We start from the raw sequence: 15,365 nt of genomic DNA, 5'->3' as shown, positions 1-15,365 counted from the left end.
TGATTATAGTAATTTCCTTGGTGATCACATTTAGTCATGCTGCCATGTCGGTATCCGCCAGCTGCAGAGGTACAGAAGCGCCTGCATTGTACAATCATCTCACAATACACCCCTGTGGAAGTGTGCTTCCTAAGATAAAACACTCACATAACATCTCACACAATACATATGCGCACAGAAACTAAAAAACAATATTGTTTTTAATATTTGTCTGTTTTCTATTTGACATGCTAAATATAGGTGGGCTAGGGAGGATAAGCATGCTATTTGTTCCCACGTCACAGCAACGTAGTTTCTATCAGTGACATGCTTTTGTTGTACGTTGCTGCTCTCCTTTTGCCTTCCTTTCTCTTGGCTCAGATATTAAAATCCCATTTTGACACATGTAACACGTGCATTCTCCAGTGAGGCCCTTTTAATAGCAGAGTTACTGCCAATGCTGTAGTGCAATGGAGAGGGGCAACACATCTGTTGTAAGAAAAACTCCATAAACTATATTCAAAATTACAAGATCACGGGCTTGTGACTGGAAGGTCATCGCTTCGATCTCCAGACTGTCAACACAAGTCTTGATAGGGAGATGAAATGGCTCCTCCCTCCTGGCCACTCACCACTGTTGTGGTCTTGAGGAAGGCCCTTAACCTCTCAACTGCTGCATTCAGGCTGCTCAGTGTCCACCAGATCCGATTGTGTGAGTGTGGATTAGGGCTTTGCTGGAGAAGCATTCATGCCCACTGAATCCACATTGGTTAAATAATATAATATTATGACAGTGCTGATGGTAGTCATTGTCAAGAATCCCCAAAATAGTTGTGTACTATGTGGCGAGACACAGCTATCTACCGTGTGAAAAGTGGAGCGCACATTATTTATTTTCATCCCGGGAAACTCTTGTGATCTGCAGTCATAACGGAATGTATCTCATGCATCCTAGGGGTGTTGACTCAATTTAGAAACACTCCTCTGTTCTGCATCCATTGCTTCGTCTCTCTCCATCTCTCCATCCCACTTCTGCAGGTAGAGAAGGCGCGACAGTGATGATGGGATGGGAGGTGTAGGCATTCATTCTGCACCCACTGTGTTTTCTCCCTCGCTCTCCGTCTAAACACACAGTTCTCCCACGCTTTCCCCTTGTTGTCTTTTGCATCTATTAAAGCAGCCTTGCATCTATTCTTCTCCTCTTTTTTAATCCATTCCACACATCCATTATCTCTCTTTCTCTCTCTCTCTCTATTAATGTTTCTATCCCTTTTTTGCTGCAGGGTTTGAGGTGATCCCTCAGGCTCTACTCACCATGCTGACAATAGTTATTTGTGTATGTTTGCATCTGACCGTGCGTTTCTGTCTTCCACCTCATAATATCAATCAAGGTCGCCCTGTCAGCCAGACACGTGCTTCATTCTGACTGAGATTCTACAAAAGCCCTCAACTTGGTATAATTATGGCAGGGAGAGAGAGAATGGAGAATTGAAGAATAGATGCAGGGCAGGCATATGAGACATCAGACAATGTTGTTGGTGATGAAGGTGTGTGTTGCGTACGTGTGTGTGTGCGTGTGTGTGTGTGTGTGTGTGTTTCTCATGAACCACAGACCTCATATTTACTTTAGACTAATATTGTGGGCAAATCTTTCTGCCAATTCTGTGCCATGTTGCATTTAATTCTGTCAGAATTAACTGTATTGCTGAGGAGAAGGAGTATTAGCCAAGGTTTATTACACAATATACAGTAAACCTCAGTGTTCTCAATGAAAGTACATTGAGCAAATTATTTTTGGCTTCATTGTTTTCTTGCTGTCACAGAGCTGTCAAACAGGCATTGCTCTGTAATAATTTCACTCCGATTCCGTCATGGGTTTTACTTTCACGGCAGCAATCGTTTAACAAGGATGGGTGAACATGCTTAAAATCTCATTTCTCTTACCAAATGATACCACTTTGGAGAATGCAGTCATCTGTGTCATTGAAAGGTTGCTCAGTGAATATAAGTCAGCAAAACCACCCAAACCTCAGATCAAACTGATTAGAAAGGTGGAAAATAAACCTACAATACACTAAGGAGGGAGCCAGTGTTTATATAGTGTGCATATCGCTGTGATGTACTTCATTTGACTTGATGTTGAGTGAACCCAGTGTGAATATAGTCTGCACTCTGTCATCCTGCACAAGCCCAGCCTTGTTGGCGATCCAGCATGTAATGTTTCTATTGCACAACTCTATTCTTTATTCCTCTCTTTCCTCCATCCCCTCCAATCCTTCGAGTGGATGACTGATTTTAGTCGCACTTAATCCGCTTTTGAATGTTGCATTTACGTGTGTGAGTGCACACGCATCTTCACATGAAAAATGTCAATCTTTCAATGTAGCTGGACATTTGTGTGTCATACCACATCAATACAATCATCAGAAATATCTCAATCACAACAGTGCCATTCCAATCATTGTATTCCTTATTATCATCATCTAATTATGACTGCTTCTACTACATACTGTATGTGCATGACAGAAAGAAAACAGGACTCAAATGCCAGAACAGCATCACAATCATCAATCAGATGTCATGATCACATCTTGTCACTGCCTCTATCATTCGTCATGTTTGGTTGTCATATTCATATTTCATCTCTACCATCTTCTTACCCTAAATGTCGTCATCTTCATTGTCAGCATCCTTATGAACGTGTTCCTTGTATTGTCTTGCACAGCTTTTAGAAAATACAGTACTGCTCCCACTTCCTTGTGCTGTTTTTTACCCCAGTATGAACTAATGAGAATAGCAGGTGCGTGAGCTAATCACTGGTTTATTAGTTTGTCTTCCCTCTTGTATCACCTCGCTTATTATACCATCTCTCTCACACACAAACACACTGCAAATATTAATATGCCCACAACCGCACTCGCACAGTGCCCAAGGAGACTTTAGTCACATCAATGTGAAATGTAAGCGAAGTTCATAATTGCCCTCTAATGCCTGGGCAGAGGCAAATCAAACTGAATTATGGAGCCATTTTGGATTAGAGATCTTATGAAGTAATTGTTTGGAAACATTTTCAACAGCAGACCTTGGACTTGGGAGTCTTAGTAAAAGTTAATAGTAATTATTTCAAGGTGTAAATGGGTGCAAAGGGGTAAATGCTGCTGCTGGCTACTTTAACAGCAGTCAGACATGGATACATTACTGAGTGGGCCGACCTCAGGTCAATGGGACTCAAACCAGAGCCTCTGTGTGATGTTACTTTTCCTAATTGTTCTTGTTAGCGAACCAAAACGTTCAGTCAAAAGTATTTTTTAACACTCAATAATTCCCCTCAAATTTTACTTTAAAGGTGACACAATAAAGAATCCATGAAGAAACACTCCAAGGAAGTGAGCCAATGTATTCACATTAACTTAAGTAACCGGGTTTGTTTTCTGCAGTAACTTGGTTTCTTAAACATCATGTTATTGAGAATCTCAATTGCCATTACAGAGGTGACAAACACACGCACACACACACACACACACACACACACACACACACACACACACACAAAGTACGTGAAAATGGTCATGGTGATGGCAAGAACAAAGCAATCATAGTTCAGACAGTTGACATCTGCCAGTGTGTGTGTGTGTGTGTGTGTGTGTGTGTGTGTGAGTGTGTGCGTGTGTGTGGTGTCTTCAGGTTTTCATGTTGTGTTCATCTTTGTTGTTTAATATCAGGGCAGGTCCTTGACCTCAATACTAAATATCTGCCTCTCAAATGTGAATCTGACAGTGGATGAATGTGTTACGCACATATATTCAGCTGTAGACGGTGCCAATAGCCATCTTGACCTTCTCACTGTGATATTCACGTGGCAGAATCATTCTGGATAATTTGTGCTTTTGTGATGCACACGGAGACACAAGCTGACAGAGTGTAGCAACTTCATCAGGGATGAGGCATACCCACACACACACACATACACACATAGCACAGGCTAGCACAAATAGCTCACCTTTCCAGCCTGTCGATCAGAGGCTAGAGCAGACTGTGACATGATTGCATCTCGGCTTGCAAATCAAGAGACAATGGGACAGTCATTTTTCAGCATGCTCTCCTTCATCCAACAGCTTAATCTTCTGGCTGCACTATGATTGGCTGAGTGTAGTGGATGGAGATTTGATTGGTCAATTTGTTCACTTGTGTTGGATCATTGCTGAAGTTTGAGTTGCACTTCTCAGTCTTATTTCGGACATCATTGCATGTCTGGCTCACTGATGTCATCAATATGTGCAAAAACCCAACCCAGTCTATAAAAGGGCTGGTATCACATCTTAACACAACATGGTGCTTCACACACCTAGTCTTTACTGGTGCTGCTTGGATCTTTGAAGGGGCCAAGAGAAAAACATTGCAAGGATTGGTAAATTAGTATTAATAATACAAATTCTTACTAGTATTACTTTACATCACTTGTCATCTGCAGGACCGTTTAAGTGGAACAGTGGAGTTAAGGCTAGAGTTTCCTGTTGAGGCCCACGTATCTTCTACTTTTTTGATCTGCGGATTTAGATGGTTGATCCAAATAGAATAGGAATGCAATCCAAACATTATCAGCCAACAACCCCCCTATGTTAAATTGTTTTAATAATAAACAGATCCCTCATAGGGATACACAGTACTACTAAACTATAGCTTTCTACCTACTCAGTAGAGTACACAATGCATACCAATGAGGGTTGCAGCTTGATAAAGTCCACTTGAAACAGCATTTTATTACAATGAATCTCTTACTACAACCAAATTGGTTTGTCAATTTGGAGAGATGTTCTTAGGGAATCAGATTGTATCGTAGTCCTGCTTTAGATACAGTAGAATACACAGCTCAATCGTAATGAGGGAGCAAGTGATACATAGCAATGGTCCAGGTCACCTTAGTTTCTATTGGCCTGTCTAATAAATGTTTGACTGAGTGTCTGTTTCACTGGCCTATTGTTTGGCTTTGTACACATCCAGTAATTGCACCGTGTAACGGGGGAATAGTGCCACTGGGCTGAAAATTAACGATCAGCAAAGGTGGGATAATAGCTGTGTGAATATGTGTGTATTTGCACGTTTGTGTTTGTCTTCAATGCACAGGCAATATGCAAGGGCTTGTGCTTCTGTGGGTATGTGTGTGTGTGTGTGTGCGTGTGTGTGTGTGTGTGTGTGTGTGTGCAGACCCTTTCCCTGGGTGTGTATATAAGTGAACACCTGTCTGTCAGCTTAATGCCGTGTTCGATTTGGCCTCCGATTCTGTGTGTTCAGCTAATTGCAAGGACTAGTGGAGGCGTTTGTGTTTTCCTTACCCTGGCAAATCGCTCCATAGCGCTGCACACTAATGCTGCCTTTCACCAGCCGCACCCGAGTCAGCCTCTCGCAAAAAAAAAAAACATTTTCAAGTAGACACACTTATCCAGAGCAAATTATTAGAAAAAGGCAACATTCATGAAGTGCTATAAGAAGAGTATTCGGGCAGTAGATCAATGGACTGCGTTACGGTGAAAGAACAGAACAGATCCAAATGAACACTCAAAGATAAAAAGCGCCATGTCCTCTTCTTGCTCAATGTGAAGGCTCCTTTGGATTTGACACCTCTTGCATAATCCCTCCTCCTACAAATTTAGGACTTGTACAATCATGTTAGATGTGTGCACATTTCCCCACTTGAAAATCATGCTATTAAGAAAGAGATTTTCCTGCTTTAAGAACTAAAAAGCATAACTATTTTTTTGTACATCATCCAGTACATTTTGGGCTATTTTTTGGTACTCAGTGAGGAACCATGATTATCAGCTTGAATAATTTAGCCCTCACGTTGATGAATGCAAAGTATTTTAACTTGTACTGCTTTATTCTGTACATAAAATGGACACACATGCACAGTATATTACAATATACTATGAATATAAATAATTAGTATGTGAAATTCAGAATAGTACATACCATAAACATATTTAAATTAGAATTGCTCGAGTTCTCTCTGCTATTGGCATACAGTACATTGTATCACCAGCTCTTTTCCCACCATCATCTCTTTCTCTGTCCCATTCATGTTAGTCAGTATCATTCTTCTCACTCTGTCAATTGTTCGCTTTAATTCAACCTCCTGAGCCTCCTACTCCCGGCCATAGAGAAAGCATATTGATTGTTCTCATCGTCTGTGTGGTTGCTGCATGGGTTTTGGATTAAAACAAACTAGAAAACAACTCCAGACTTGTCTAAGAAAGAGAAGGAGGCAAATAGAGGGAAACAGGGATGGTGCTATGTGCAGACAAAAGGAGGTAAATAAGCATGAGAGTGATGGTATGATAATTCCAGGTACGAAAACCATTATTATTATCATTTACAATTACCCTTAAAGGAGCAGAATTAAATAATATAATTACAAAAACTGAATTTTTTACCTGATTAAAAAACAAGCATGTAACTAAAATGTTATATAACTAAATATTGATAGTGTCTATGTTTAAAGTACTGTTGTGAGCCTATAGTAAATTAACTACTAAAAAAACATCAGCTGTGAGCTTTTAAAATAATGTCCTGTGATCATTATCAATTATCATCCTGTTGGTTCGGAGTTTGGTTTCATGGATGGGTCAAACCAACAAAGGACCGCTGAACCAGTGCCTCGTGCAAAAACTAGTCAAACTGGTTGTGTAACATACACATAGAAAATCACTAAATGTGCGTCGGTGTCAGCGACAAAGGAGCTTTGACGCAAACCCCCGCACACACACACTCACACACTCACTTATGTCAGTTGTTTTCAATACTGTAAATAAGCAAATGACAGCCGTCAATTTTAATACTGTAGTAACGCTCTTTAAAAATGAAGACACGGCTCTTCCTCTATCCATTCTATTCCATTCATCATTTCTCCCCTTTGCACTGTCTGTTTCTCTTATTCATGGCCTCTCATTTTTTTCTCTACTGCACTTTTTCTTCTTTGTCTATCTCTTCATGATTTATCTTCTGCGTGGAAGTACTACTCCCAGCTCACTTTTCTATATCCATGTAGTGAGGTGATCTTTGATTACCATAGTCATTGCCATTTCCCCATCAGTAACTGGGGAGCGGTAGGTAAGGAGGAGAAGCAAGGTGACAGAATATAGGATGTTTTCATTGCAGCTAAAACAAAATGTAGTCCTCTGTTTATTTCTGGATTGGTTTCATCCCAGGCTCCATCCACCCATCTATATCTATCCATTCGTCTGCCGAGCTATTAGGAACATCCCCCACCTTTCATTGATCCCCTTTACTGTTGCAGGTGTTCTGTACTACCAGCTGCAACAGAGCTCCACACAGAGATTTGTTTTGGTTTTTTTTGCAATAGAGAAAAGCATGTGCAGAACATGCAATATTGCTAAAGGTCATTCAGCCAAGATAACAAAGGAATTATATTGGACTTGGATATTGCAGTCATTTGTCAAGTTGTTTGTAATTACTCTGAACCTGCAACTGCTCCTAAAAGCCATGGTGGGCTGCTTTTATGTCTCATAGTAAAAGCTAGTATCCATAATGATTTTGTGTTGATATATCAATAATATTGTATGTGCATAATACTTTATGTGATGCACAAAATCCACACATTTACAGTGACGGAGAAGCTGTTCATATTCTGCTTTTCATCCCCTTCAGCTGAAGTCTCAGCTGTCCTGGTTGACACAGCAAACGTGTTTTCAAAAAGTGGGCTGCTGTGTTTTATGCATGTAGAAATCAGTAGCATAAACCCAAAGGTATCACTCTTGACATAGAATTTAAAATTCAAGGTGATGTTTTATCAGGTAGTTTTTTATGGTTATGTTTTGGCAGTTGCTTTATGACAACGTATCCTCATACATATGATATCTAACGAAACATATTGTTCATGCCAGCATCACATGACAATTACATCGTGGCTGAAAGATCACAGTTTTTTGGACTCATCCACCTCCCCTCACACCAGCTGTGTGTGTGTGTGTGTGTGTGTGTGGTCTTTATACTTCCATATGAAATGGGATATCCACACACACATATTCAGTTATCATCAATATTCTCACTTGGTTCAAGACGAGAGAAATGTAATACTGTTTATATTTGACTGAATAAATAAATGAACTTCTGCGGCAGTTAGGTTGTGAGGTAAAACAACCTTTAATCCTTGACCATGTCTACCAACACCACCTTCTGCACTTGAGATGAATCCCACCACGCTGGCTGGATGTGCTAAAGAGAAACTTGAACTTATCTTGCACACATGTCAGAAGGACACATCGAGAGAATTGGCTATTTTCCTGGATAGCATCTTAATTAAGTTTTAATTAAAGAGACCCGGTACTGCACTTTGAGTCGATGCTTGTGCATCTTCACCTGCACCTTATTCTGACTGCTGTTTATTGGTGGATCTGCTGAAGTCTCTTCTTTGTATTGATGTTACCTTGACTAAAGCACTCCACCTGAAGATGCTTACTTACGGAAGGATTCACACACACACACACACACATACATATGTGAAAACAGCAACACAGCCAACTTGCAATCCTGTGGACTCAAGCATGTATAATATGTATTTGCAATTTCCTTAGATGATTGACATCCATTGGTGACAAATATAAAAAAAATACGGTAGAAAGTGTGTAGTAGGAGAGATTGAGAAGAAAGAAAGAGGGCTTAGGAAAAAGGTGAGCGTGGACTGCTAAAATAATTTAATAGGCAATATTTGAAAAGTGGGCCATTTGCTACTATGTCCTCATCATCCTCTTATTCATCTCCTCTCGAGTAAAAGGATAATTTGATCACCAATTTTCTCTCTTTCTGATATTTCTCCTTCTTTTTTTCACTCGATTTTCTCACTCTCTCTCTCTCTCTCTTTCTCTCGCTCTCTATCTCTTTCCCCCTCCAACCCAACACAGTGATGAAGATTGATGTTTAAGTCCTAATTAGCATCTGCTTTGGTATGCACACTGCTAGTCCGTCCATTCCTGACCATCCAATCAGTTAACAGACATGACAGACCTTGTCCAATCAGATTAAGGCCAGCGGGACAGGCTTCCTGTGTAGAGCTGTCACTCCAGATGCATTGTGGTCCCTGCTGATGGATGTGATTTGGGCGAGGAGACCCAAGTCATGTTCCCCTGTGTTTTTGATCATGCACTACATATTATGATGTTGTGAAGACAGCAAATAAATGCAGACAACAGAAAAAGCCGTGAAGCTGTTTACAGCACAGCCAAATGTCCGTTTGACTCTTCATGAACACAAGTTACTAAACTTCATAACCCATTGGCCCCTTATCATTTTCTTTCTCTTTAATTTTTTTTTGGAGGGGGGGCGGTATCATTATTTACCACATTCTCTATTACATAAATCATCCTTTCATACTTTGCCATTTCATTCAATAGAGTTCAGGGATACTGGGAACATGACAATGAATGATGCAACAGAAGGAAGATGTAATTCCTTCACTCGTGTCTCCCTCAAGCTTCAGCTTTCCTCCACAGAGGAATTCAAATCATTGACCGCAAACATCAACCACTCTGCTTGTGAGCGTGTGTGTGTGCGTTTCCAATTAGGGCTTTACTGAGTGGATGAGCATTGCTTTTCCCTGTGCATGTGTACATGTATGTGTACATGTATCAGTGGTCATGTTGGGATTTCAGATAGCGGTTGAGCTGTCAAACCTGATCATGGAAAGAGAGCGATATCAAGAGATGTTTTAAGAAAAGCAAAGAAATCCTTTGATAATCCTGACTTTTTTTTTCATGTGTTGCACTCTTCTGTTACATTTTGCCTCCCTACCGAGCATGTGTGCGTGCGTGTGTGTGTGCATCAAAGCCACGATCACACAGCAGTCTTTTCCTATGTCCCAGTTATATCACTCTGTCTCTGCCTCCCTCCTCCACAAACCCCCTTGCCACCTGCCTTTATTCTCAGTATGTCAAACTGCTCTTATGCCATACTGTTTCCATTCAAAGTATTTCGCTACATTACGCATGGCAAAGTAAATGCCATCATAATTTTTCCTCGGACCCACCGCTGTGTCGTACCAAGAACACGTAGCAAGTCAACAAATTCTTCTGTGTGGCATTTATTACCGCACAAGACATAAAATAATAAAGTTTCATAAAGTAATATGGCACACAAGCAGCCGCGTATCGTATGACAGATTCCTCAAAAGTTGGGTGGATATTTAGTGTGAGCCCTGCAGTTTCTTGGCAGTGCCTCTTTGATCACTTGTCCCGTGTGCAGGTTGTATCCCTCTCTGTTTGCATCCCACTGTTTCACGTCATTGGCTTGTCGCCTAGCGGTGTGTCTACCAGAGCTATAGCTCTCATTAGCACCTGTGTTGACATTCCTGGCATCTCATCTGAGGGTTCTTTTCCTCTTTCTCTAGCCCTTTTTTTAATTTGTTCCATCTCCTACCAGTTTCCTTTTGCCCCAAAGTTGCATTCAAACACTTTTTCCCCCTCAACTCTCCGTCCTCATTCTCATTCTCCCTCTTTCTCTCCCCTGCTCTGTTCCTCTCACACCATCTCTCTCTCTACCAGGGTTTTTTAATTAATGGCCATGATGCTTATCTTATCAACAGATCACTCTGCTTTCTATTAACTACACTGACAGAGCTGGGAGGCTGCAGTGAATGGATGACACATGCACACACACACACACACACACACACACACACACACATACAGTCAAATCAGATACATATGTACACTGAAGCACAGACAAGGATGAATATGTACACTAGTGCACATGCACACACACTGATGGACACAAACCCACACAGAGATGAACGGCAGAGGCAATTGTGTCGTCCACATAAACACACATCATGATCCTATCTTAATCTTACCACACACTCACACAGACACACACACGCACACATCAACAAACAAACTGGCCTGATGGTATCTGGCTGTGTGATTTAAGGGGTGTTGTTTGAGGGTCTCTCCTCCTAAATCCCCTAAATGCCTTGGGAATCCCTCCCTCTTCCCCCATCGCTCTATCTCTCCTCTACCTCCCTCCTTCAGTCTTGCTTTGTAGCTGAATGCACACTTATCACACGGCAGATAAAGAGCTGTCCACGCTGGTGCTTGCTTTATCTTTAAGGGCCACGTTTACTCCACGTGAACACTCTGCTTTTCACAGATGTTTCATAGGCCGCATTTACTTCATCTGACAGAGATGAGAGTGCGATGTCAAGGCTTAATTTTGAGCTGAAAAAACTTCAGGCGCACTCGCAATCTTCCACCCCATCAATTTGAACTCAACAATTGTCCCGTGTTTACCGTAATTTCATGTTTGCGGAGGCCGAGCTAGGAGGCAAAATAAATCAACGTTTTCCATGATAGCTCGATGGGTGATTACATTGAGCCGCGTTTTGGCACAGAACAGTGAGCATGATGGCAGAAACAACAAAATCGATCCTCAAGCACCGCAATCGATGGGACCGGCACATTTTTTCTACATAGGATTTCTCTCACATTCAAATTGGCAGTTTTCTGAAAGCAGAGAGAGAGAGAGAGCTACCAGAGTGGTTTTTGGAGAAAAAATTACAGTAGATTGCAGAGACACACTCTTGCACGTGTGTACACACAGTCGCCCACACTTTCTGTCATAATTTTCTCATTTGGGGGACCGTAGCAAAACAATTATCAGCAGGGGATAATACAATAAAGTAGACCATTTCCTGGGTATTACCAAGGGACATAACATTTATTTCACTTTGTCCAGTGTGCTCATAGGAGTGTAAACTCCTAATGGGAGAAAGTATAGAACATAACTCACACCACTCACACTGCAGACAGCATGCAGGCAGCAATAATGCAGTTCTTCAAAACTTTGTACATATTTTTCTAAGTTTCCTCAAAACCATTTCTTGACTTGGGTGTGTGCTCACGTGTTGCACTGACATTATCTTACTATTTATTAACATTCTTGCATCGTGTTCCACTACATCAAGGTCATTCAGATGGCTTTCAGGTTGCTCATCAACATGGTAATCTATAGGAACTTCTTGTTTGCCATGAATCAGTTGAGTGGAAAGACTTTCAAACTGTTGTTTTTCAAAGAAACCCAAACTCCCCTTGAGTGGTGTGTAAATACAATTTGAGACAGATTTGTCTCTATTTATTTGTAAAAGTGTTCATGGATGCTGTTGTCATCTCCAAGTGCTCTCCTTCCTCTGCCTTGGATGGGTGAAAATAACAATATTTTGTCAAATCGGGCATCCAGTGTGTGATTTGCATTGTCTTTATCCCACTGTATGCTCTCTCCCATAAGAGGAGAGCTCTTTGGTTGAAAATGAAACAAAGTGGATTTTTAACATTTCAATCTGTCTCTCCCCCATATTCCACTGTTTTTTCTATATGTCTGTGTCTCTCTGTATACACTATGTAACCATGTAAGTGAGCGTGTGAATATGTCTAGCTCTGGGCATGTTGGGGAAAGGAGTCCGTGATTTTATTGGACTACTTGCAGGTAATCTCCTGTGTTTTGGTGAGATGCTTTGTTAAAGTGCTGCAGGAATCAAAGTGTCTCTATCTGTCTGTCCCCCTGCAGAGAGTTCGGGTGGAGAGATCCGGAGCTGCCAGAGGTGATCCAGATGTTACAGCACCAGTTCCCATCGGTGCAGTCCAATGCTGCAGCCTACCTACAGCATCTCTGCTTCGGAGACAACAAGATCAAAGCTGAGGTGTGTGTGTGTGTGTGTGTGTGTGTGTGCGTGTGAGTGTGTGTGTGTGTGTGTGTGTGTGTGTGTGTGTGTGTGTGTTTTGCTTGTATTTGAATCAGATCAGTGTAGTTGAGAAGGGAATGATTGTAACTTTGATGATAAAAGCAATAGAAATTGAATACCTTCCTCTGAGTTGCAGTCAAGAAATACTGCTTTAACTAACCAGTTTCACACTGATGGTCGGCATGATAAAGCCTGCTGCAATCGCCGTCACTTAGCTGCGCCTTGTATTGAGTCGTATCTATAGTGGCAGTAAAGTTCAATTAGACCCAAAGTCGAAAGTTTGTCTCTCAAAAGCAGTTGTGGAGGCAAGTCTCTTTGGAACTCTCCAAACCCTTTAAGAAGGCTAGTGGTGCTCTAAAACAATGGCAGCAAGACATGCAGATGCACTCAAATCCAAATCATCAGTTACACAATCTCTTTTCTTTTCCACTTCTTTCAAATGCCCCTCAACTCACACACCTCACCCACCCTGCAATACCTTCTGAATCAATTTAGCAGTACATGAAGCCGAGGGGATTTACTTTTTATTTTCTTTAAGATGAATGAGGTCAGTGCTGCCGGTCAATAGCTGCTTCAGCAACATCGGTGTGATGCTACAGTGCTAAAGTGCTCATTGACACACAAATGCAAAGGAACAAACACCCACATGATGTGCACACATACAGTATTTAAACATAGCTTAAACACAATCATAAGAGCTCTGAATGCATCCTGGAAAAAACTGAATAATGAATATTAACTGCAAATTAGGCAATTAAACACAAAGACACAGATATATCCATTGACACCAATACATCCTCGCAAACAAAGATGCATACGCACACACACACATGTAGATTAAAAAAATGCAATCACACTTACATGCAAAAAAATCTCACTCTACTCCCACCCCCTCATCCACGTAGCTCTGAAAGAAACCTAAGTGTATGTGTCTTTTGTAATGGGTGTAATTATTGCCTTAATGGAAGTATCCAACAATGGATAGCAACTGTGTATTGACAGTGGATGCTTTGGCCTGTCTTCATCAGTCTGTTTGATTGTCTCGTTCAGGCCCCAAGGCGTCGCTAAACACTATTTACACAAATTAAATCTGGAAGAGATATCAACCAGCCAAAATTGATGCTTCGCATAACATCAAATAAAAGAATGCTTTCACACAAATATATCTGCATTCACACATTGCCACATGTGTATACAATGACCAAACGCAGCATGCACACTCTACGCAATGAGACACACACAGAAATGTGCCCTCGACCGTATTTCTTAAATAGTTTTTAATGAAAAATAAACTTGATAGACGATCACTAAGCCAGATATGGGATATTAGTTTGGTTAAAGATCCTATTGTTGGAATGAAGCAAGATGTTGCGTTTTTATACTGTGATGAGAGTAATTCATTTGTTTTGTTATGATAAATAAGAATATTAATTATTTCAAACCCTATTACCCAGGGAACAAAGCAATGAATCCTTCGCTGTAACCAATAGTGTTTGCTTGTGTATTTTCTCCATTATAATAGTGCAGTATTGGTATTATTCTTGTCACATTGGAGAGTGAAAAGCATTCTTCTGCATCCTCTACGTTATTATTGGTCGCCTTTCATCCTATTACGTTTGATCACCTGGAGAGGTGTCACATTAATGATGGAGCACGTCTTGAGACATCTTGACTCTCATTGACGTCTTTTTTTCCCAGATCTTCGTAATATCTTGCAGTATTAATTCGATTTCAACCGAAGAAGATTTAGAAGTTCCAGAACAAAATAAAGATTTCATGGCCTTCATAAGAAAGCTTGTGAATGGTCTATTGATGTTTACTCAATGTGTGAACCTCTTATATATCTTTTTTTCATCTTTTCAACAAGTTCCAGGGTTGAAGAGTAAATGTCTGTGTTCTGTTATAAAAGGCTACAAAACATATGCATGGCCATCAAGATAGGAACATTCCAAAATCAATCACATTCAAATAGTTGACTTTGACTCTCTTTTCTATAAGCAGGCAAATAAATTATGTATTATTAATAATGAGAGGCAGATATATCTGAGTAGAAGTGGGACTTGACTTAATGGAATTCTATGATAATTCAGTAATAATTATTTATTTTCCTCATCCACCCATCGACTCTCCTGGTCCTCGCTGTTAGCCATTATTTAATGTTGAGACTAAACAGAGATTTCATTGACAACCATCGAACCCCACAACCCGCCGGCATGTTTGAAAGGAATGTTTTTCTTTAAAATAATTACCTAAAATACTATCTTTATCACAGCTACAAACTTGTAAGAAACCTATTGCTGGATTTTAAAATGTCCCGTAGTCATTGAGTAAAAGTGTGACAAACACATCCTTGAGGAATAATAACTATACTCAAACATAAAATATTCATACTATTTTCTAAATCTAATTTAAAATTGCACTAAAAATAAATACTTTATACTAACCAGATCTCGTAAACAACATAAAATAATGTGCAACTGGGGAGCTATGAACAACTCTTAAGAAACCAGCAGTCATATGACCAAAATTCAGTGAAACCTTGATGAAATGCAGGCTGTTTACATCGTACAGGGAGGAGAGGACAAGATGGAAATACTCCAAGATTCTTCAGTTCTAGCATGTAGAGCCTCAATTTTTTGCC

At 40.5% G+C, this 15,365-nt stretch overlaps 1 protein-coding gene across 1 annotated transcript in view; it reads left to right on the top strand.

Annotated features, from left to right (window-relative positions):
• The window catches only part of ctnnd2a (catenin (cadherin-associated protein), delta 2a), a 192,811-nt gene that overhangs the window by 108,964 nt on the left and 68,482 nt on the right, over window positions 1-15,365 (top strand). Inside the window, exon 13 of the mRNA XM_034560079.1 lies at window positions 12,550-12,682. Coding sequence (XP_034415970.1) covers window positions 12,550-12,682 — 133 coding nt within the window. The remainder of the gene's footprint in view (window positions 1-12,549; window positions 12,683-15,365) is intronic.

This window comes from Cyclopterus lumpus, chromosome 20, assembly GCF_009769545.1.
Source record: "Cyclopterus lumpus isolate fCycLum1 chromosome 20, fCycLum1.pri, whole genome shotgun sequence".
NCBI classification, from domain to species: Eukaryota; Metazoa; Chordata; class Actinopteri; order Perciformes; family Cyclopteridae; genus Cyclopterus; species Cyclopterus lumpus.
Note: the sequence above shows the minus strand (reverse complement) of the source record. Positions and strands in the feature narration are given on the sequence as shown.